At 43.5% G+C, this 24,199-nt stretch overlaps 1 protein-coding gene and 1 non-coding gene across 3 annotated transcripts in view; both read left to right on the top strand.

The window, feature by feature from the left end:
- Rfc1 (replication factor C subunit 1) overlaps positions 1-24,199 on the top strand; it is a 70,703-nt gene that overhangs the window by 34,095 nt on the left and 12,409 nt on the right. Inside the window, exons 7-18 of one of the 2 annotated variants that reach the window (XM_040747111.1) lie at positions 1,315-1,392; positions 2,471-2,558; positions 4,678-4,955; positions 7,960-8,067; positions 10,151-10,330; positions 13,201-13,305; positions 14,704-15,103; positions 15,768-15,877; positions 20,822-20,936; positions 22,881-22,972; positions 23,147-23,284; positions 24,046-24,141. In XM_040747111.1, the coding sequence (XP_040603045.1) occupies positions 1,315-1,392; positions 2,471-2,558; positions 4,678-4,955; positions 7,960-8,067; positions 10,151-10,330; positions 13,201-13,305; positions 14,704-15,103; positions 15,768-15,877; positions 20,822-20,936; positions 22,881-22,972; positions 23,147-23,284; positions 24,046-24,141 (1,788 nt within the window). Of the gene's footprint in view, positions 1-1,314; positions 1,393-2,470; positions 2,559-4,674; positions 4,956-7,959; positions 8,068-10,150; positions 10,331-13,200; positions 13,306-14,703; positions 15,104-15,767; positions 15,878-20,821; positions 20,937-22,880; positions 22,973-23,146; positions 23,285-24,045; positions 24,142-24,199 lie in introns of both variants that reach the window. The other variant, XM_040747110.1, reaches the window with a different exon arrangement.
- Positions 23,868-24,001, top strand: LOC121141058. The gene has a single exon (XR_005877996.1). It is a non-coding gene; the product is annotated as a U4 spliceosomal RNA (small nuclear RNA).

The following is a 24,199-nucleotide window of genomic DNA, read 5'->3' as shown; positions in this document are numbered from 1 at the left end:
TACTGTATTTTATTTGTATAAGTATTTTGCCTACATATATGTCTGCACCACACGTGTGCCTGGTGTTGTGGAGTTCAGAATTGCCATGTTGGGACTCAAACCAGGGTCTTCTGAAGAGCAGCTGGTGCTTTTAACTGCTCAGCTATCTCCCAATACTAGATACAGTTTTAAAATTTCTTACATTTACCTTTTTGGTGTCTCACAGGTGTTTATTTTTTTTATAGATTGAGAATTTAAAAAATATTTTTATTATTTTCAATTATATGTATGTGTTTTTATGTTGGTTTGTGCATTTTCCTGTGGGGATCATCAGAGGTATATTGGACACACTTTTAACCACAGTATTCAAGAGGCAGAGGCAGAGGCAGGTGGATGTTTGTGAGTTCAAAGCAGGTTCCATGCCATACAGGACTTTGTGAGACACTGCCTTCCACAAAAGGTGACTAGGAGGAGAAGCTAGGTGTGGTGGCACATGCCTTTAATCTCAGCACTTTGCAGAGCAGGCAGATCTTGGTCGTTTGAGGCTAGCCTGGTCTGCATAGTGAGTTCCAGGCCAGTCGAAGCTGTATAGTAAGACCCCATCTCAAGAAAAAGGAGTGGGGGTAGGCTGGAGAGATGACTCAGCAGTTAAAATCTAATACGGCCTTGTAGAGGACCAGAATTTGGTTCCTAGCACCTATGTCAGGCGGGTTATAGGTGTCTATAACTCCCTTTCCAGGGGATCTCATGCCCTTATCTGGTCTCTGCACTCAAGTGCACATACCCACATAGATGCACATACACACATGACTGTTTCCTTAGAACAAACAAACCCCAAAACATGTAATGAAGAGATGTTATACTGAGACCATTAAGAGAAAATGTGACTTCAGATTTTATAAAGAAATACCACTTTAGAATATGGTGACCTCATTGGCTCATCAGGTAAAGGAGCCTGCTACTGCCTCTGAGGGCCTGAATTCAATCCTTGGGACTCACAAGAAGAGAGACAACTCTTAGAAGTTGTCTTCTGACCTCTTCATGTGTGCCATGGCATGCGTACCCACACAATAAACAAACAAACAAATAAATAAACGTAGAAATAAATTAAATTACACCAGCTTTATTATGCTTACAGATCTAGAGGTATATAGTCCATAAACTTGGTTCTCTGAATCAAACCTGAGATTACTTGACTGTTAATGTTTAGTGGGAAGATGTCATTGTTATTTTAGGAAGTTTTTCTAATTTCTTCTAAACATACAAAGCACACATCTAAAAGTGTTTAGATATAAAAATAATAGAAATATCTCACTATGTTGATGCTTTTTACAGCTGGAGAGACAGTTGCATGAAGATGAAGAGTTTGCTCGGACATTAGCCATGTTGGATGAAGAACCCAAGACCAAAAAGGTAACATAATGGTATTCTGATGTTGTATTGCTTACTCTGTGTGTGTGATATCAGGTCTTGTCGTTGAACCTGGGGCTTACCATTTCTTTTAGGTTGGCCGACTAGTGAGTGAGCCTTCAGCATCCTCCTATCTCCTCCCGAGCATTGCAGATACAAGAATGCACTGCTATACCTGGCTTTCCCATGGGTGCTGGGGGTCAGAATTCAGATCCCCACGAGGGTGCAGTAAATGGGGTGACTTTATTTATTGAGTTACCCTCTAGCTATTTTGTTTGAATTTGTAATTTTTTTGTGTTTATGGAAATTCATTTACAAAGTTATTCTTTTTAAAAGACTTCAAGAAATAAAACAAATCAGAACTTGCCCGCAAAACCATAGGTTTTGCCTTTATTCCTTATCAGAAGGGATTTTTTTTCCTGCATTCAGAGTAATGGGTATCAGTTCTACAGAACAGGTTTAGTAACTACAATACTCTTTCAGGAAGCAGAATCTTACTGTTGTACTTCTTTTTCTCTTGAGAGAGTGCTCTTTTATGCTTTGTTTTTTGAGGCAGTCTTTGCCATATAGCTCTGGGTGGCCTGGTACTATGTAGCCCAGATTGGCATTAAACTTGGCAATCCTGGCTCAGCCTTCAGCCTACCAGTGCTGAGATCAGGGCATCAGCTGCCGTTCTTGGCTTCTCTTTTGTTTTCCTACTGGGCTTTAATTTGTTTTCAATTTTTTTGTGTTTGTTTCTATTTTAGCTGCACAATTCTATTAGTAGTTTGGGAGTTGAAATAAATGAAACACTAATAAGACTTCCATTTCCGGTTTAGGAGACTAGGATAGAATGAGATGTTTTATTGGCATATTGTTGTATCTCTTATCTGTTTCCTTATCAGTAAAATGAAGTAATAAAATAATCGCCTTTGCTGTGGTAGCTTTTGTGGATAAATGAATGGCAGTTTATTTTAGCGTCTTGCTGGTTTGGTTTGGAAGGTGACCCTTAAACTTAAAAATTTAATCCACTTTAACAGCAGATTTTGTGGTAATAGTTTTCCTATGACTTAATATTTCTGACACTTTTTACACTGTTTAGGCCCAAAAGGATCCTGAAGAGGGAGAATCATTTTCACCTGTCCAAGCTGATCAAAGCAAAGCAGAAAGTCATAAAAGCCCTAATAAAGGTAATGGCAGCAGAGGCATGTAAGAGAGCACTTACTTGTCTTTATAGAAGAAACTCTAGTAACTTTGCTTAAGCATTTTCACTAATTGTTTGGTGGACATTTCAGAGAACTATTAGAGCATGGTCTGTTTAGATAAAGATGCTCCTGGGCTCATGATGTCCCTATGTTCAGGACTTTGTCAGAAGTTGAAACATGTCATAGTGAAAAGTTCAGGTATGTATCTAGCCTTCTGAGTGACAGCAGCATAGCACACTGGAGAGTCACTGCTGATGATCTCAAGAGTGCTGAGTTCATGAGTGGGATTCACAGAGATGGTGGACTGATTTAAAGTTACAGTCCTGGCCAGGCGGTGGTGGCGCACGCCTTTAATCCCAGCACTCTGGAGGCAGAGGCAGGCGGATCTCTGGGAGTTCGAGGCCAGCCTGGTCTACAGAGTGAGTGCCAGGATAGGCTCCAAAGCTACACAGAGAAACCCTGTCTCGAAAAACAAAACAAAAGAAAACAAAAACAAAAAAACACAAAACAAAACAAAAAGTCACACTCCTGTAAAATCAAACCTCAAAAGTTTGTTTCCATATTTCCCTGCTGAACCAACCATTCAATTTTTAAGTTGAACAGTCCTACGTCAAGGATCACCTGCACTTTGAAAGCTGGGTACTATCTGGGAGAGAATGCCTTTATGCACTCGGTGTTATGAAAAGTGTGCTTGTACTCTTGTTGATTTGGGTGTAAAGACAAAGAAGCAGTGCCTGCGCTTTCCCGTTAGATGTGGTGTCTCGGAGTTGCCTCTGATTGCCCAGGCCATCTACGCTCTTCTGATTGTCGTGGGTGGCCTGTTCTGCGATGGTCTTAATGCTGAACCATCTGCTGATGCAGCCACCCCTTGCCTTTCCTTACCCTTTTTAAAAATATTTTTTTAATTTTGCAATATCAGGGATTTAACCTAGGGTCTTGCACATGCTGCTAAAGTTCCTGAGCTATATTCTCAGCCCATCTTTTACTTTTTATTTTGAGGTAGGGTCCTACTGAGTTGAGTAACCCAGGCTGGCCTTGAATCATTAAGCCTTAAGAGCTGAGGTCTTCCTGCCTCTCTGCCTTCTAAGTAGCTGATACAGGCCTGTGGCCCAGACACCCCCTCCCTCCTCATTATCTGTGAATGATTGGTGTTGTGTCCCCTGTGGGTCCCCATGTTTGTGAGGACTCAAGCTCTTCATTTAAAAGGTGTAGAATTTGCATATAATTTACAGACAGCTTGGCTTCCTGTATACTTTAAACCATCACTAGATTATTATATTTCATTCAGTGTAATGCTTTTAAATAGTTATTATGCTATTGTTTAGAGAATAGTGAGCAGGATAAATGTACATGGTTTGTATATACCCAAGGTATTTTCTATTCATAACTGGTTGACTCAATGAGTATGGAGCCTATAGATGTGGGAGGCTAATAGAAGATGTAATTATAAAAGTAAACCTGCTTATCTAGTACCTTTTAGCCTTGGCAGTTCAGGACTTGGTGCTTTCCCACTATTATAAGGAATTCTGTGTGACGTATTCCAGTCATTAAGTTTGTCTCTGTAAATAGCATATCTGTGGAATGATTTTATCTTTTCACACTATTTGGGATTGAACTCAGGTTTTGTGCATTGGTGCACAAGCACTGCACTATTGAGCTATATCCATATCTATGTTGTTTATAGTAATATATCAGATTGATAATTTAAATTTAAAACGATACATCTCTTTTTTGTTTGTTTTTTGAGACAAGGTTTCTTTGTAGCTTTGCTGTCTTGGAGCTCACTTTGTAGACCAGGTTAGCCTGAAACTCACAGAGATCCACCTGTCTCTGCCTCCCAAGTTCTGGGATTAAAAGGTGTGCACCACTATCCACTGGCAAAATGACAGAGTCTTAATTTGAACTGGTTATAAAGAAGTACTATGTGGACATTTAAGTTTAAAAAATAAGTATGCTATTTGAGCTAAAGTAGGAAATGTTTTGAAATCGTATGTGGGATACTATGTGCTACTAAAATCATACTGTACAAAGATGAAGAATAAAAACATTGATGCTGGGTAATATTTCCCAGATAGCACTCATAATCTTTTCTTTGTAAAAGCAGAACATTTCTTAAATGAAAGAAAAACCCGTAGCCCTGCTAAGTGCAGCAAAGGTGGGAGCTCCAAAGGATCTGAGCAACCCTACAGATCGTCAGCTCATCAGAAGGATGCCTGCTCTTCTCCCAAGGCCAGCTCCAAGCTGGCACTTATGAAAGCAAAAGAAGAACGTTCTTACAAAGACACAGAGCTGACGGCCTCAAAAAGAAAAGAACACACCACTGAACTCAAAGGAGAGAAGCAGACTCCTAAGAAAACCAAAAGTTCTCCAGTTAAAAAAGAGGTAGGAAATTTATGAAAAGTATGTATTTTGGGAATATATGTTGGTTCAAGTTTGATTGCTTTCAACTTCCTACATTGTTTTAGAAATATATATAATTATAATTTGAAGCTGGGGTTATAGCTCAGTGGAAGAGTGCTTGCCTAAAATATTTGAGTCCCTGTGTTCGACTCCAGAAGACATTATACCTTTTAAGTCTCTTCAAGAACATTCTTTTTTTTTTTTTTTTTTTTTTTTGGTTTTTACGAGACAGGGTTTCTCTGTATTGTTTTGGAGGCTTTCGGTCCAGCCTGGCCTCGAACTCACAGAGATCCGCCTGCCTCTGCCTCCCGAGTGCTGGGATTAAAGGCGTGCGCCACCACCGCCCGGCTAAGAGCATTCATTATTAACATAGCAAAATGAGCCACTATGCATTGCTGTTGTATATGGAAAACTGTGCTCATTTTCATGAATTACATCCCATAGCTTTTAGCTTTGAGACATTTACTTTTATTATTTGAGTTTAAAGATGAAGAAACAGGTTGAGTTTAAGTAGTTTTTCCAAGATTACCTATGAAGTAGCAGAGCTGGTCTTGAGTCTCTGAAGACAAAGTAGCAGTGTGAACATTGAGCCTTCAACCAGTCTGGAGTCAGGTTTAGATCATAGCTCTACTGCTGAACAGATATGTGATCCTGATCTGGTTACATCTCTGTGTGTATGTAGAATAGAGGTAAGATGATGCATTGGGTACCAATGAGATGACTCATGGGTAAGGGTGTTCATACCTAAGTTGTATTCCTGAGACCTACATAGTGGAAGGAGAAAACTGTTTTTCCACAGTTTGTTCTCTGACCTCCACACGTGTTATAGCATGTGTACACACACACACACACACACACACACACACACACACACACACACACACACACACACACACGAAGTAAATGTAATAGAAATTTTAAAAAATGTGTTTAATGCTGGGTGTTGGTGGCGCACACCTTTAATCCCAGCACTTGGGAGGCAGAGGCAGGTGGATCTCTGTGAGTTTGAGGCTAGCCTGGTCTACAGAGAGAGTTCCAGGACAACCTCCAAAACAATACAGAGAAACCCTGTCTCAAAAAAAAAACTCTAAAAATTATTTTTATTTTCAGATATTCTTTTTTTTTTTAAAGATTTATTTATTATATACACTCTGTTCTGCCTGCATGTCAAAAGAGGGCACCAGATTTCATTATAGATGGTTGTGAGCCACCATGTGGTTGCTGGGAATTGAACTCAGGACCTCTGGAAGAGCAGTCAGTGCTCTTAACCTCTGAGCCATCTTTCCAGCCCTATTTTCAGATATTCTTAAGAACTTTTTTTTTTTTTGGCTTGCAGTGGTGACCCACACCTTTGATTCCAGTATTGGGGAGGCAGAGGCTGGTGGAGCTCTGAGTTCCAGGCCAACTTGGTCTACAAAGAGAGATCCAGGACAGCCAGGGCTATTACACAAAGAAGCTCTGTCTCCAAATACCAACCACCAAAGGGTCTTTTTGGATCTCCATTTTGGAAGCACTTTAGATTTATAAATCACCATTTCTGCTGCATAGGCACTTAGCATTAAAAGTAGAATAGTGTCTGTTTCAAATGCTCATCACCATTGTGTGTGTGAATAGAACCTTGAAATGGTGATGATTTTAAAGTGCTTTTGTTTGCAGGAAATGATTATAAATATGCTTGAAGTATCAGTTAACTTTTTGCCCTCAAATTTTTCTTCACTAAATACTTATCTGGTGGAGAGCTTTTTCCTCAGGCATACTAAGTACATGGGGAAGTTTACAGAGGGGGACTATTTTGGAGGAGGAGGAAATAAAAGTTTAAAAAGTGATACTGTTATTTTTATGGTGTTTTCAAAGCTGGACTCAATAATTCAGAACCTGTACCTAGGAACATTAGAGTTTAGTAAATTCAGTTGATCTTAGTCAAGTAATTCTGATTTAGTAAATGAATGTGTTTCAGGTGTGGTGCATATATGTAATCCTAGCACCTGAGATGGTGAGGAAGATTGATAGTTCAAGGCCAGCTTCAGCTACATAGTGAGACCCTATCACATAACAAACAACAAGGCAGGCAGGCAGGCAGGCATGCAGGCATGCAGATAGTGCAAAGTTATTTCCAATTTTTATAAAATAGAATTGCTATTACAGATGAATAACATTCCAGTTGTAAATGGTTGTTTAAAATATGGCTTCCCAGGTCACATGGTCTAGCTATTTTGCTAAGGACCTTTTAGTGGGTGAGAGCCATTGTTAGGTAGGGTTGGGGCCAGATGTGATGGTATATGCTACTAATATCAGCACTCAGGAGGCAGACATAGGTCTACATAGTATGTTTCAGGCCAGCCAGGGCTACACATGAGACCCTGTCTTAACAACAGTAGCAAAAGGCTTGGATGGTAGGGTCAGCTGCAGTAGATTTAACTGAAAACCAGCTTAACAACTATCTTATTGGTCATATCATTTATTTATGCAAATAGATATTTTGTCTACTTCAAGAGATTTGGAGTTTTAAGTTAAAAGCAATATAAAGTAGGAATTGGAAAAATAGTGGCACATGTTGTGGTAGTTCTAAAAGTTATCTAGGGGACCCTCTCCAATATACATGTGCTAGACACACCCAGTATCTCTGAATCAGAAATACATGCACGCATGGCACACACACACACACACACACACACACACACACACACACACACACACACACACACACACACACACACAGACACACCCACACCCACACCCACACCCACACCCACACCCACACCCACACGCACCTCCATCTATATCTGTCTGTCTGCCTGCCTGCCTGCCTGCCTGCATGTCTACCTACCTACATCCATCTATCTATCTATGTATCTATCCATCCGTCCTTCTTATCCATCCTTCTTATCCATCCTTATCCATCCATCCATCCATCTAAATTAACTGTAATTCTTTCTAGGTATATCTTAATTTTACATGACTTTTTTTCCTTTTCCTCTGCCCAAAGTCTGTAAGTCCAGAAGATTCTGAAAAGAAGCGCACTAATTATCAAGCTTATCGAAGCTACTTAAATCGTGAAGGTCCCAAAGCTCTGGGCTCCAAAGAAATACCCAAGGTAAGAGTCATGAGGATTGTGCTACTCTGTCAGGACTCTGTCTTGTGTTCCAGCAAAGAGTTACTGAGCCAGTATTAACAGAAAGGTCTCAGCTACCCTTTTATGAATTAGAAGTTCTTATTCACATTGTGATTCATTGGTGTCCTTTAAATAATAAGTAGCCTGAGAAGGGATGGGCTTTTCCATGTCTTCATGGACTCAGAGCTTAAGGAAAAACATGGTAAATGCATTAGTATCTGATAGGACTTTTCTCTCCCATTACTAGGTGCTCTTAGAGAGTATAGTAGAGAAACACGGATGATCCTGGGGGATCATTTAGATCAGTGGTTCTCAACCTTCCTAATACTGCAACTCTTTAGTACAGTTGCTCTTGTGGTGACCCCAACCATAAAATTCTTTTCATTGCTACTTCCTGACTGTAATTTTGCTACTGCTAGGAATTGTAGAAAAGAGGCCTTATCACATCCTCTCTGAAAATGGGGGGACAACCAAAGTGGGACTGACAAGGAGCAGGCACAGCTGTGAGACTGAAGTCTGATGTGAGTGGCATTGGAGAATGCAGGCAAGAAAGGTGATTGAGTGGTATGGTCTGCCATGTTGTGCAAGTTCCAACAAAGAGAAGACCCAGACTTGTCCATTGTGTTTAGTAACGTGAGTGATGGTCCTTAATGGCCCCAGCAAGAACAGTAGAGACAGCTGATGCAGCGGCTTCAAGAGTCTGAGGTGACAAATGCAGACCTGTTTTTGATAAGTTTGGTTGTGAAGTAGAAATGGAGACTGGGATTTAAGGGAAAAGGTGAATGTTTTAAGGTCGGGGGTACTTAAGGTGTGCTTCTTGGTGATGAAATAGATCCTCCCAAAGGGAAGAATAGTTAACTGTGCCATGGGGCTTCTGAGAATCGAGGAGATACTTAAATTTGATTTTCACTTTGCTGCATAAGGCGATTAAAAGTCCCCCTAAAGGAAGAAAGGGTAGGTAGCTAGAGGGAAGGGAAAGGGGCTGGAAGAAGAGGTCGCCAGCCTTGCCTCCTGTACACAGTGTAACACTGAGAGACTGAACAAGTGCCTGTTGGAGGACTTTAGGGCAAATGGTGTTCCCAGGGGACTGCTGAGTTTCTGTGACAGCAAGGCTGCCAGTAGTTTCCTGGAGTCAGAGCTGTAGAGGAGTCCTCTAATGGACGATGGCAAGGAGGCTGGTGAGGCTGGGTTCCAGTGGGAGAGCACTCAGGAGACAGTAGTTTGGGGTTTGAAATGGAGGAACTTCTTGATGTGGAGTCCCCAGGGTGGCTTGGAGTCTCTTGAGAAGATTTAAATAGTTCATTTCACTCCTGGAAATGGAAGGACTCAAGAGATGCTGTTAGTCATTTTCCCCTTTCTTTCTCAGTAAAGAATAGCTATTCTTTCCTTCCCTGCTTGTTCCAAGAAAGGTTTTTTATGTGGCAGGGTCATGACCAGCTTATGTTGGAACATGCTTCCAGTTTTGTTTAATTTCAGTTCTATTCATGGAGTAATAAGGAGCAGGGCTCATCACGTATGACGATTTTGTTTGTATAATTTAGTTGATGCTATAAAAATTTAAAAAAATCTATAACTGCATGGAGTTGCAGTTCAGATTTAGGAAGAGAAGCCCTTAGATGGTCAGCTCTTAGATGGCCAGTTATCTTTGTTCTATGCTTGTAGCAGTTGCTTAGGTTCACTCTCAGTTGGGTAATGATCAGAGAATGGTAAGAGCTCCAACTTGATAGACTTTCCAGAACCAAAGCTGGCCTTTAGCAACAGTGGACAGATTACATTTGATTGTTTACTTAAAGCTATGAAAGCAAATTACTGATTTAAACATGAAAAGTGGAGAATTGCATGAACGGGTAATTTTCATTTTGCTGACAGTATGTTTCTCCTTGTTCATTTGGTATGTGTTAAATGTTAGCTATATAGGAATTCATCAGTATTTACTTTGAGGATCTGCTGTAATTTCTAGTCAGGTTTCATGTTGGGGTTATTTATGATGTCGAGTGAGAAGAGTCAGCTTGTTCAGATCGGCTACCATGTAATATCTTCTTTGCTTGAACATTTTGGTTTTTAGGGAGCTGAAAATTGCTTGGAAGGCCTGACATTTGTGATCACAGGCGTGCTGGAGTCCATTGAACGGGAAGAAGCCAAGTCTCTAATTGAACGTTATGGGGGCAAAGTAACAGGAAATGTGAGCAAGAAAACCAACTATCTCGTTATGGGCCGGGACAGCGGACAGTCCAAGAGTGACAAGGTGGGTCCTGCTGCGCTCTTCACAGCAGTGCAAGCCTGCCCGCCCGCCTCCAGGCCACATCACAGTGAAAAAGAAGAGAAAGGATGCCTCCACCCTGTAGTTCCGTCTTCTCCGCATACTGTATGTGTGCTTTTGGTTGGAACTGCAGATTGTGTGTGTTTTTTTTTTTTTTGGAAGTATAGTTACTGTTTACTTGACTTTCTTTTTTTGGTTTTTTGAGACAGGGTTTCTCTGTATCGCTTTGGAGCCTGTCCTGGCACTCATGCTGTAGACCAGGCTGGCCTTGAACTCACAGTGATCCTCCTGCCTCTGCCTCCCGAGTGCTGGGATTAAAGGCGTGCACCACCAACACCTGGTCCTTGACTTTCTTTGTGTATTCCTTTAAAAAAATTGTTAACATAGAAACATGCAGATTTTTTTTGTTCTAGTTCCAAGTTTTCTCATAACTGTCTTTATTGGAAGCTGTGTAAGTTTGTGAGGAAGAAGCAGAGGTCTGTGGGAAATAACAGGCTACCTGACTAATTCTTTTCCTTGCCTAACAGGAATTCCAGAGGCACTAGTCACCGGGATGCTTTAGCAGCTCAGCAACTTAACCTAGATAGTCCCAGCCACCATCTCTCGGCCTTCTGGGCATCAAGCATGTTGCCTGGTGCTTGTGAGGTAGCTGCCTTCTGGGCAGGAAAAGGAGCAGTGTAGCTGGGGCTGGTTTTATAGGCGTTGTCCCAGCAACCTTTAGAATCTACCTCATTGGTTGATGAGAACAGGACTTCTGAGTAGGTGGGCCTGCTGCAAGTCACAGTCTCACTCGCAGATGAACGAACATACAGGAGTCCTGAGGCAAACCTGGGAGGGGATAGGAATAGCTGGACCTTGGTTCTCCTGGCTCTGTTCCTTTCTAGGGGAACATAGGTAAAGAATAGTACAGAAGTAATGCCATATCACACTACTACCCACACACCGCTTGTACTGGCTGGTTTTATGTCAATTCAAAGTTAGAGTAAGTTTGGAAGACAGAACCTCCACTGAGAAATGCCCCCACTAGATATGCCTGTGGGCAAGCCTGTGGTGCTTTTTCTTGACTAATGATTGGTATGGGAGGGCCTAACTCACTGCAAATGGTGTCACCCCTAGGCTGATTGAACAAGCTCTGGAGGCAAACCAGAAAGCCCCACAACTCCATGCCTCTTCCACAGTTCCCGCTTTGAGGTAGCTGCCCTGTTTGAGTTCTTGTCCTCCCTCTCCTCAGTGATGGACTGTGCTGTGAAACTGTCAGTGAGTCCCCTCAGTTGCTTTGGTTATTTTTTCTCAGTAGTAGGAACTGTAAGATACCACTCTTAGGGAGTATATATTTATTTGATGGTACTAGACATTGAACCCGGGCCCTTGTACATGCTAGAAAGGTACTTACCTCTTTAATTCTTGGTTTCTTGGGATAAGAAGGATCTTGTATTGACTGAACTGGTTTTAAACTCTTGATCATCCTGCCTCTGTCTCCTGAATGCTGGTATTACAGGAATGTGGTGCCATGGCTAACCTCCTCTTCTCTTCTCTGTTTCCTATCTGTATCTTTTGACAAGTTCTTGTTCATAGTCCAAACTGGCCTTAAAATCATTGTGTGTGTGTGAGAGAGAGAGACAGACAGACAGACAGACAGAGAGTGAGAGAGACAGAAAGACAGAGAGTGAGAGAGACAGACAGACAGACAGAGAGAGAGAGAGAACGAGAACGAGTGAGCCAGAGCGCCTGTGCCCATTCATGTGCATGTGTGGTGGCCAGAAGCCGACATTAGATTTTTTTGTTGTTCTCTATCTTGCTCTTTTGAGATAGTCCTACCGAGCCTGGGGCTAGGGTGTGGTCTAGGAATCCTCTATCTCCACCTTGCAGAGCATTGCAGTTACATATGCTGCCACACCCAGCTTTTTATGTAGGTGCTGGGAATTTGAACTCAGGTCCTTTTGCTGGTGCACCCCAAACACTTACCTACTGAGCTACATTCTGAACCCCATTTCTTTCTTTTTAATGGTAATTTTAAAAAATTAAAACTATATGTAAATAATTTGCAAGTAAACATTAGGTAGTAGCATTAGCCAGACTCTAAGTCTATACATCTCAGAGGAACCTGTATATTTTTATTGTACTTTGTTACACACACACACACACACACACACACACACACACACACACACACACACACACACACACACCAAACCTAATAGAAAAACCAAAAAAAAAAAAAAACCCAACAGCAGAATTAAAACCAGGAAAGCAGTTAGCTTATAGCCTCTTTCACAATTCAATATCTATTACTGTATTACTGGATTTCATCCTTAATGATAACTGTCTGGTGATTGTGTGTGTGTTTTTTTTTTTTTAATTCCGTTGCTGGGGATCAGTAGGTAAGAGTACTTGTTACCCTTGAAGAAGACCTGGGTTCAGTTCTCAGTACTCACGTGACCACTCAAAGTTGCTCACAACTCCAGTCCCAGGGACTCTGAAGCCTTTAGATCTTCTTGGGTACCACACACACTCACGTTACACAGACACACAGGTGAGCAAGACACTCATACATAAAATAATTTTTTTTGTTTTTTCGAGACAGGGTTTCTCTGTGTAGTCCTGGCTATCCTGGAACTCACTTTGTAGACCAGACTGGCCTCGAACTCACAGAGATTTGCCTTCCTCTGCCTCCCGAGTGCTGGGAATTAAAGGTCTGCACCACCACCACCTGGCAAAATCTTTAAAATAATTAAAAATAAATTCTAGTGTTACTTATTTTACAGTGGCCCTTCATCTGCTAGGCCTTAAAGTAAATTTTCCTCTCCAACAAGTGGTTTGTATGGAGCTCTGATGATTTGTATTTTAATCAACAGGCAGCAGCTTTGGGAACAAAAATCCTTGATGAAGATGGTCTGTTGGATCTGATTCGAACTATGCCAGGCAAGAAATCCAAGTATGAAATAGCCGCTGAAGCTGAGGTGTGTACAAGACAAACCTGGCTTATTGCAGTTGGTATAGAAGCTCCTGTTTGATAGAGGTGCACAATAGACAGTACTGTTGGCTAGAAAACCAAACTCCTGTGTACAAGTGAACTCACCTTCTTTCTTCTTGACCTGGAAGACTGTCCCAGCATGTCTTAGGTGTTTCCTTTCTTTTCAGGGGAGGAGAGAGGGGTGCGTGTAACAAGTAGTGTGTTGTGTATAACCTACTTTCTTATACTTATTGTCTATATACATACATTATATGTGTGTGTGTGTACGTACATATATGTTAAAAAATTTTACTTGGTCTTGGCTGATAAGGAACTCGATATGTAGACCAGACTGGCCTCAAACTCAGAGATACCTGAATGCCTCTGCCTCTGAAATGCTGGGATTAAAGACATGTGCCACCTGGCCACATTTGTTTTTTTTTCCGAGACACGGTTTCTCTGTGGCTTTGGAGGTTGTCCTGGAACTAGCTCTTGTAGACTAGGCTGGCCTCGAACTCATAGAGATCCTCCTGCCGCTGCTGGGATTAAAGGCGTGTGCCACCGATGCCCGGCTTCTATCCTGTTTTTTAAAGAGGAGTTTATCAGCATCTTTAGTGAAGCTTTATTAGGAGTTTTTCCATTATGATAGAAACTAGCCTCTATTGGCTTTCAACATGGGGAAAAAGAAAGAGCTGGCTCACGTAGCTAAGCTGGGGCAGGATGTCTTAGACCATCCTTCTGAACCCTTCTATTTTCTGTGTTTGCACCTCCCAGTAATATCACATTCATTCCACTATCTACCTGCTTGTCCACATGCATGACACAGGACTCCAAACATTGCCATTATCTCCAAAAGAAATTCTGTACTCATTTATAGTTGCTTGTCATACCTTCTGCCTGACAGTCACTGTACTGTTGTATTATGGATTTGCCTGTTATGAACATTTAATATAAGTAGAATTATATCATATGAGGCTTTTGTTTTTAGGCTTTTCACTTTTTATAATGGCTTCAAAGCACATCAAGTGTACTTTGAATTGCTATTCAGTCCTTTTTATGATTAATGTCCCATTTGTTTGTCTACATTCCCCAGTGGATGTTTGCGCTCTGTGGTTTGTGTATGTAAACCATATAATACAGCGCTGTTCTGACTTTGTATATACAAGTTTTTGAGAAACTTGTAGTTAAGAAAATTTAAAGCAGTTGTTGTTTACCCCGTGACCCTGTCTTTTTATTTTAAAAATGACTGCTATATTAGCTTTCTGTCCATGTTGTTTCATGTTTGGAAAGCAGTGACTTCACATACTGCAGCGTGACTGCATTGTGACAGGAGCAGCCTGGATGGGGTATGTGCAGCAGGATAGAACTCTTCTGTGTTCCATCAGGTTTTTCTCCCCCCTTTCAGATGAAGAAGGAAAAGTCCAAATTGGAGCGAACACCCAAAAAACACGAGCAAGGAAAAAGGAAAATTACTCCAACCAAGACGGAGTCAGAGCCTAAAAAGAGCAAACTGACTCCTCAGAGGGACAGCCCTGCAAAAGCCACAAAGGAGAACGCACATGTGTCTCGGAGGGGCCTGGACTTGACAGAGCAGGTGGTCAGGGAGACACCCGGCAACAGCAGGGCTCAGCGTCCGGCTGAGGACAGCACTGGGAACAAAGTGGAAAGCCTGCTCTGGGTGGATAAGTACAAGCCCACGTCACTCAAGAACATAATCGGACAGCAAGGTGACCAGAGCTGTGCCAACAAACTGCTACGCTGGCTCAGAAACTGGCATAAGAGTTCTTCCGAAGAGAAAAAACACGGTGATTTCATTTTAGTCATTTTGTGTGTCTGTCAACATGTAAAGCTCAGTTGCACACATGGGTGAAAGGCTCATGTTGGTTCATTTACCTGTCAGCACATACTTACTGAGAGCTTGTTCAGAGCTCACGTGCTGTACTAGGCTCTGGTGGTGTTTCTGTGAACACAGGAGACCCTTCAAGAGCCCCCAGAGAGTTGAGGAGACTATGAGCAGCTACTAAATGCATGTGCCAAGTACTATTGTAGGGGTTAGTCCAGGAAGCTCTGGGGGTGCTGGTGCGTAGTCAGGGAAGAGCATGTGAGCTCTCTGAAGAGACAGCTAGGTGAAGTGCGTGCGTGCGTGCGTGCGTGCGTGCGTGCGTGTGTGTGTGTGTGTGTGTGTGTGTGTGACTGGGCAGAAGGAATGGCCAGTCCCGAGGTCTCAAGGCCTGTGAGAGAGAGAGATCACCGAGAGCACTCAGGACCCACGAGGGAAAGGCATGCAGTGCTGCGTTGGCACAGTTCCCTGTGCGCAGTTAAACATGTGATTTGCTTCTGGTATTGCAGTGAGTCCCTCTCTCCCCTGTACTTTGCGATCCCTGCGCAGTTCAGGAACGATTCCTGCTGTTCTGGAGTGTCTGGTAGATGGTGAATGTTAATGCTCTGGAACTTACTTTCCCCTGGCAGCGAGGTGTGGCAAACTCTCCAGCAAAGATGATGGTTCCAGTTTCAAGGCAGCACTGCTGTCTGGCCCGCCAGGTGTTGGCAAAACCACTACAGCTTCTCTTGTATGTCAGGTGGGTGCCCTGTATGTGCTGTGGGAAAGGTAAAACCTGGCAGGGATCAGATAGCTCTTATGTGTGTGTGTGTGCTCTTGTGCGTGTGTGTGCTCTTGTGTGTGTGTGCTCTTGTGTGTGTGTGCTCTTGTGTGTGTGTGCTCTTGTGTGTGTGTGCTCTTGTGCGTGTGTGCTCTTGTGCGTGTGTGCTCTTGTGCGTGTGTGCTCTTGTGCGTGTGTGCTCTTGTGCGTGTGTGCTCTTGTGCGTGTGTGCTCTTGTGCGTGTGTGCTCTTGTGTGTGTGTGCTCTTGTGCGTGTGTGCTCTTGTGCGTGTGTGCTCTTGTGTGTGTGTGCTCTTGTGTGTGTGTGCTCTTGTGTGTGTGTGCTCTTGTGTGTGTGTGCGCTCTTGTGTGTGTGTGTGCTCTTGTGTGTGTGTGCTCTTGTGTGTGTGTGCTCTTGTGTGAGTGTGTGCTCTTGTGTGTGTGTGCTCTTGTGTGAGTGTGCTCTTGTGTGTGTGCTCTTGTGTGTGTGTGTGCTCTTGTGTGTGTGTGTGCTCTTGTGTGTGTGTGCTCTTGTGTGTGTGTGCTCTTGTGTGTGTGTGCTCTTGTGTGTGTGTGTGCTCTTGTGTGTGTGTGCTCTTGTGTGTGTGTGCTCTTGTGTGTGTGCTCTTGTGTGTGTGTGCTCTTGTGTGTGTGTGCTCTTGTGCGTGTGTGCTCTTGTGCGTGTGTGCTCTTGTGCGTGTGTGCTCTTGTGTGTGCTCTTGTGCGTGTGTGCTCTTGTGTGTGTGCTCTTGTGTGTGTGTGCTCTTGTGCGTGTGTGCTCTTGTGCGTGTGTGCTCTTGTGTGTGTGTGCTCTGTGTGCGTGTGTGCTCTTGTGTGTGTGTGCTCTTGTGTGTGTGTGCTCTTGTGTGTGTGTGTGCTCTTGTGTGTGTGTGCTCTTGTGTGTGTGTGCTCTTGTGTGTGTGTGCTCTTGTGTGTGTGTGCTCTTGTGTGTGTGTGTGCTCTTGTGTGTGTGTGTGCTCTTGTGTGTGTGTGCTCTTGTGTGTGTGTGCTCTTGTGTGTGTGTGCTCTTGTGTGTGTGTGCTCTTGTGTGTGTGTGCTCTTGTGTGTGTGCTCTTGTGCGTGTGTGCTCTTGTGTGTGTGTGCTCTTGTGCTTGTGTGCTCTTGTGTGTGCTCTTGTGCGTGTGTGCTCTTGTGTGTGTGTGCTCTTGTGCGTGTGTGCTCTTGTGCGTGTGTGCTCTTGTGCGTGTGTGCTCTTGTGTGTGCTCTTGTGCATGTGTGCTCTTGTGTGTGTGCTCTTGTGTGTGTGCTCTTGTGTGTGTGTGCGCTCTTGTGTGTGTGTGCTCTTGTGTGAGTGTGCTCTTGTGTGTGTGCTCTTGTGTGTGTGTGTGCTCTTGTGTGTGTGTGTGCTCTTGTGTGTGTGTGCTCTTGTGTGTGTGTGCTCTTGTGTGTGTGTGCTCTTGTGTGTGTGTGTGCTCTTGTGTGTGTGTGCTCTTGTGCGTGTGTGCTCTTGTGTGTGTGCTCTTGTGCGTGTGTGCTCTTGTGCGTGTGTGCTCTTGTGCGTGTGTGCTCTTGTGTGTGAGTGCTCTTGTGTGTGTGTGCTCTTGTGTGTGTGTGCTCTTGTGTGTGTGTGCTCTTGTGCGTGTGTGCTCTTGTGCGTGTGTGCTCTTGTGCGTGTGTGCTCTTGTGCGTGTGTGCTCTTGTGCGTGTGTGCTCTTGTGTGTGCTCTTGTGTGTGTGTGCTCTTGTGTGTGTGCTCTGTGTGTGTGCTCTTGTGTGTGTGTGCTCTTGTGCGTGTGTGCTCTTGTGTGTGTGCTCTTGTGCGTGTGCTCTTGTGCGTGTGTGCTCTTGTGTGTGTGTGCTCTTGTGTGTGTGCGCTCTTGTGTGTGTGTGTGCTCTTGTGTGTGTGTGCTCTTGTGTGAGTGTGTGCTCTTGTGTGTGTGTGCTCTTGTGTGAGTGTGCTCTTGTGTGTGTGTGCTCTTGTGTGTGTGTGCTCTTGTGCGTGTGTGCTCTTGTGTGTGAGTGCTCTTGTGTGTGTGTGCTCTTGTGTGTGTGTGCTCTTGTGTGTGTGTGCTCTTGTGCGTGTGTGCTCTTGTGTGTGTGTGCTCTTGTGCGTGTGTGCTCTTGTGCGTGTGTGCTCTTGTGCGTGTGTGCTCTTGTGTGTGAGTGCTCTTGTGTGTGTGTGCTCTTGTGTGTGTGTGCTCTTGTGTGTGTGTGCTCTTGTGTGTGTGTGCTCTTGTGTGTGTGTGCTCTTGTGCGTGTGTGCTCTTGTGCGTGTGTGCTCTTGTGCGTGTGTGCTCTTGTGCGTGTGTGCTCTTGTGCGTGTGTGCTCTTGTGTGTGCTCTTGTGTGTGTGTGCTCTTGTGTGTGTGCTCTTGTGTGTGTGCTCTTGTGTGTGTGTGCTCTTGTGCGTGTGTGCTCTTGTGTGTGTGCTCTTGTGCGTGTGCTCTTGTGCGTGTGTGCTCTTGTGTGTGTGCTCTTGTGTGTGTGTGCTCTTGTGTGTGTGTGCGCTCTTGTGTGTGTGTGTGCTCTTGTGTGTGTGTGCTCTTGTGTGAGTGTGTGCTCTTGTGTGTGTGTGCTCTTGTGTGAGTGTGCTCTTGTGCGTGTGTGCTCTTGTGTGTGTGTGCTCTTGTGCGTGTGTGCTCTTGTGTGTGAGTGCTCTTGTGTGTGTGTGCTCTTGTGTGTGTGTGCTCTTGTGTGTGTGTGCTCTTGTGTGTGTGTGCTCTTGTGCGTGTGTGCTCTTGTGTGTGTGTGCTCTTGTGCGTGTGTGCTCTTGTGCGTGTGTGCTCTTGTGCGTGTGTGCTCTTGTGTGTGCTCTTGTGTGTGTGTGCTCTTGTGTGTGTGCTCTTGTGTGTGTGCTCTTGTGTGTGTGTGCTCTTGTGCGTGTGTGCTCTTGTGTGTGTGCTCTTGTGCGTGTGCTCTTGTGCGTGTGTGCTCTTGTGTGTGTGTGCTCTTGTGTGTGTGTGCTCTTGTGTGTGTGTGCTCTTGTGCTGTGTGTGCTCTTGTGCGTGTGTGCTCTTGTGCGTGTGTGCTCTTGTGCGTGTGTGTGCTCTTGTGTGTGTGTGCTCTTGTGTGTGTGTGCTCTTGTGTGTGTGCTCTGTGTGTGTGTGCTCTTGTGTGTGTGCTCTTGTGTGTGTGCTCTTGTGCGTGTGTGCTCTTGTGTGTGTGCTCTTGTGTGTGTGTGCTCTTGTGTGTGTGTGTGCTCTTGTGTGTGTGTGCTCTTGTGTGTGTGTGCTCTTGTGTGTGTGTGTGCTCTTGTGTGTGTGTGCTCTTGTGTGTGTGTGTGCTCTTGTGTGTGTGTGCTCTTGTGTGAGTGTGCTCTTGTGTGTGTGTGCTCTTGTGTGTGTGTGTGCTCTTGTGTGTGTGTGTGCTCTTGTGTGTGTGTGCTCTTGTGTGTGTGTGCTCTTGTGTGTGTGTGCTCTTGTGTGTGTGTGTGCTCTTGTGTGTGTGTGCTCTTGTGCGTGTGTGCTCTTGTGTGTGCTCTTGTGTGTGTGTGCTCTTGTGTGTGTGTGCTCTTGTGCGTGTGTGCTCTTGTGTGTGTGTGCTCTTGTGTGTGTGTGCTCTTGTGTGTGTGTGCTCTTGTGTGTGTGTGCTCTTGTGCGTGTGTGCTCTTGTGCGTGTGCTCTTGTGTGTGTGCTCTTGTGCGTGTGTGCTCTTGTGTGTGTGCTCTTGTGTGAGTGTGCTCTTGTGTGTGTGTGCTCTTGTGTGTGTGTGCTCTTGTGTGTGTGCTCTTGTGTGTGTGTGCTCTTGTGCGTGTGTGCTCTTGTGTGTGAGTGCTCTTGTGTGTGTGTGCTCTTGTGTGTGTGTGCTCTTGTGTGAGTGTGCTCTTGTGTGTGTTGATGTGTGTAAACCTAACAGTATAGTTTTCTAAAGTCAAACTTTAGAATTTTCTTTGGCTCTAGGCATGTGTGTTATTCCATCCTTTAAAAATACTATTATTCTGGCTAGGTGTGGTGGTGCATGGCTATAGTCCCAGCACTGGGGAGGCAGGTGGGACTACATAGTGAGTTCCAGGACATATAGAACGTTCCAAAAAGGGGCTGGAGAGATGGCTCAGCAGTTAAGAGCACTGCCTGCTCTTCCAGAGGTCCTGAGTTCAATTCCCAGCAACTACATGGTGGCTCACTACCATCTACAGTGTGATCTGGTGCCCTCTTTGAGCTGCAGGCACACATGCAGGCAGAACCTGTATCTATACATAATAAATAAATTAACCTTTTAAAAAAAAAGGTTTAAAAAAACCAAAGAAAGCAAACAACTGCCCCCAAAGCTGTTGTTCTATTGGCTGTTATAATAACATTTCCCCTAAGTGTGGAGGATGTGTTCCTGGTCCGCAGTTGATGCCACAGCTGCAGGCAGTACAGGCCCGTACTGGATGCACCGTGCTTTCCCTCTGTGCCGCGCAGCACTGCCCTTTTGTTCTAGGGCAGTCTGTCCTTCTGTGTCTGTCCTCGTGCCCTCCTTGCATTCCCACTCTTGTTCTGAGGACCACTATTAAGTTAAGTGTTATTTGAACACAAGCACTGGATGGTGTGTGGCGGATAGTCAGGTAACCAGGGATGAGTCGCTGTTCCTGGCTTACCAGCTATGGTTTAAGAGCAAACTTTGTGTGTTGTATGTCTGTTTGGTTGTGGTTTTGTTTTTTTGGAGACAGGATTTATCTGTGAGGCTGTCCTGGAACTAGCTCTTGTAGACCAGGCTGGTCTGGAACTCAACAGGAATCCACCTGCCTCTGCCTTCCGAGTGCTGGGATTAAAGGTGTGCACCACCACTGCTTTGCTCTGTGTGGTGTTTTAAGAATCTTCAGTACTAAGAGGAATATTAAATTTGTTGTCTGTTAGTATCATACTTAATGTTTTTACCCATGATTTTGTATGTGAGTTTTGGAACCTTTGTGTTCCTTAATTAGCTCCCCTTGGGGAGGGTCATTTGCACTGTGATAGTAACCGTTTCCAATATTTTGACTAGGAATTGGGCTACAGTTACGTGGAACTAAATGCAAGTGATACTCGGAGTAAGAACAGTTTGAAAGCAGTTGTTGCTGAATCATTGAACAACACCAGCATCAAAGGCTTTTATACAAGTATGTGTGCCCTTTTGAACTGTGGCTGTAGATGTGTTTAAGAACAAGTCACTTCAGTGTTGTGTAGTGAGCACCATTGTGGTTGGTAAGCATCCTGGGACGTGAAGACAGGCAAGGCCTCTGACCTAACTCCTGGAACACTGGTTACCCTCTTTGCTCTTACAGGGTCCTGAAAATGTGATAGAAATGTGTACATACACCGTTTTCATTTTGCATGTGATTTTCAACAACTCGTAAATGATCCCATAAGGGAATATGAAAAATACAGTGTGCTGCATGAGGTTGTAAGGCCTGTGGTTGAGGGGAAATTGTGCTTCGGGCATTCTGTAATCTACCAGTAAAAGGGTGATATTTATTCAAAAGGCCTTGAAGCATGGGGGCGGGCATTCGGAGCTATATGATGTCGTCTCTATGGAAAGGCCCATTGTAGTCAGGTTGTGACTAGTGGGGGAAACGAACATGTATCAGTTAAGGATCAACCTGCCTGGACTTACTCAGAACCTTGGTATTTTTAATGGTAGAAATTACTTTTTGAAAGTTGCTCAGAAAACATCCTCTCTCACACACAATCTCTCTCTCTCTCTCTCTCTCTCTCTCTCTCTCTCTCTCTCTCTCTCCCTCTCTCTCTCTCTCCCTCCCTCTCCCTCTCCCCCTCCCCCTCTCTCTCCCTCCCTCTCCCTCTCCCCCTCCCCCTCTCCCTCTCCCCCTCCCCCTCTCCCTCTCCCCCTCCCCTCCCCCTCCCCCTCCCCTCTCCCTCTCCCTCTCCCTCTCCCTCTCCCTCTCCCTCTCCCTCTCCCTCTCCCTCTCCCTCTCCCTCTCCCTCTCCCTCTCCCTCCCTCCCTCCCTCCCTCTCTCTCTCTCTCTCTCTCTCTCTCTCTCTCTCTCTCTCTCTCTCTCTGTGTGTGTGTGTGTGTGTTAGATGTGCAGGATTTTTTACGTATGTTGACCTCAGGTTCTTGTGTTTGCAAGGCAAACATTATACCGACAGCTATCTCTCCATGTTACTTCTTGTATATGGCTGGCGGAAGTATTAATATAACTCTTGAGCAATCTGGCAGTTTTCTTCAAGTTTAAATCACACATAATTTCTTTATTTTTCTTTTTTTTTTTTTTTTTTTTTTTTTTTGGTTTTTACGAGACAGGGTTTCTCTGTATTGTTTTGGAGGCTGTCGGATAATTTCTAATTTTGAAATTTCAGTGTTTGGAATTTCACTGTCATTATACTTTAATGTGTACACAATGGCACATACACAGACACACACGTAGAGACAAACACAAATAGACACACATACACAGACACATAGATACATACATACATATGATGATATTTAAATATTAGTATGACATAGCAAAAGCTTGGAAGAATCTTAATATTTCTTCAGTAAACTAATTTATACTTTTTGAAGTAGAATATTAAATTACATTTAAAAAGAAGTATTCTTGGGATTGGACATTCCCTCTTCTGGTGTGCAGACATGCATATATATATAAAACCCATATGCATAAAGTATATAAATCTTTTTATTATTAGATTTGTTTGTTTGGTTTGTGACACAGGGTTTCTCTGTGTAGCCTTGGCTGTCCTGGAACTCGCTCTGTAGTCCAGGCTGGCCTTGAATTCAGAGATCCACCTTTTGTCCCCCAAGTGCTGGGATCAAAGGTGTGCATCACCACTGCCTGGCAAATGAATACATCTTAAGAAAAAAAAAAGAAGTGTTATTAAAAATAGATGGATGGGAATGGATCATTGACCAAAATTATTTATTTGAAAAACCTCAAGGTACACATTTGGGAAGAGAAGTTGGGAATGTAGAAAGGTTGGGAGAATTTCTTCTCATTGCTTAACTCTTGCAGCTTTTGAAATGTAAATGTGTCTAAAACTTTCTGTAATACAGCAGTTTGAGCAGTGTTACTATATTTTGTCCTGTCTTACCCCTTGGTCAGGCGGAGCAACTCCTTCGGTGAGCTTGAAGCATGTTCTCATCATGGATGAGGTTGACGGCATGGCAGGCAGTGAGGACAGGGGGGGAATTCAGGTAACACAGCGCTATAACTTTTTGTTTTACTGTTGCTTTTTAGATTAAGAAAATGTGAGTTATGTGGATGAATATTTTATCAGTTGAGGGCTTTTAAAAAAATGCTAAAATATGTTGACTAGTATTTTTTTTTAAATAATGATTTTTTTTAAATGTTCTAAATTTGCCTTTTAGGAACTAATAGGCCTGATAAAGCATACTAAAATTCCCATCATTTGTATGTGCAATGATAGAAATCATCCCAAAATTCGTTCTTTGGTTCATTATTGTTTTGATCTTCGTTTCCAAAGACCTCGGGTTGAACAGATTAAGGTATGTTTATTGTAATTAAAAAAAAACACATTTATTTGTTGTGTTTCTCTGTGTCCATGAACACACACATGAGAGCTCATGCATGTGCAATAGTGTATACATGTGGAGGTCAGAGGGCATCCTTTGGGTGTCAGTTCCTGGGAGGTCAGGTTCTAGGGATCAGTCTTAGGCATCAGGCCTGATGGGAAGTGCCTTTGCCAACTGAGTTATCTTGTTAGATGTATTAGGATTCCTATTGCTGTGGTGAAGCACCATGGCCAAAAACAACTTGGGGAGGAAAGGGTTTTTTGTTTTGTTTTGTTTTTGCTTACACTTTCACATCACTGTTCACCATAGAAGAAGTCAGGACAGAAGTCAAACAGGGCAGGAACCCGGAGGCAGAGCCGATGCAGGCTGTGGAGGAATACTGTTTACTGGCTTGCTTTGCATGGCTTGTTCAACCTGCTTATAGGTTGCCTCTTCTCAATCCCCTTTCCTCTTCTTGGATGACTATAGCTTGTTTTGGGGGGACACAAACCTAGCTAGCACACTGGCCCAGAATTCCTCTGCTAAAGGACATTATGTTTATAATAAGGTTAATTTTAACTTTAGGCAGTGTCAATATTGTAGCCAGTAAGGTTTATCTAAGGTGTGATGATTGCTAATTGAAAACTTATGGATCAATTTTTAAAAGTATCTCATAAATATTTTTATAGAATTGTAGATGTTAGAAGTAAAATAAAAAGGTCAGTGACAATTTCTTGCTTGCTTGTCAATTTCAGAGTGCAATGTTGTCTATTGCATTTAAAGAGGGCTTAAAGATCCCCCCTCCAGCCATGAATGAGATAATTTTGGGAGCTAATCAAGATGTCAGACAGGTGAGTTAGATATATATATATTATGTGACAGTTGTTACTTTTCTAAATTTAATTTTAT

This window comes from Mesocricetus auratus, unplaced genomic scaffold (assembly GCF_017639785.1).
Source record: "Mesocricetus auratus isolate SY011 unplaced genomic scaffold, BCM_Maur_2.0 Super-Scaffold_100006, whole genome shotgun sequence".
Lineage (NCBI taxonomy): Eukaryota > Metazoa > Chordata > Mammalia > Rodentia > Cricetidae > Mesocricetus > Mesocricetus auratus.
The sequence above is the reverse complement of the archived record's forward strand: the minus strand, read 5'-3'. Positions and strand labels throughout refer to the sequence as shown.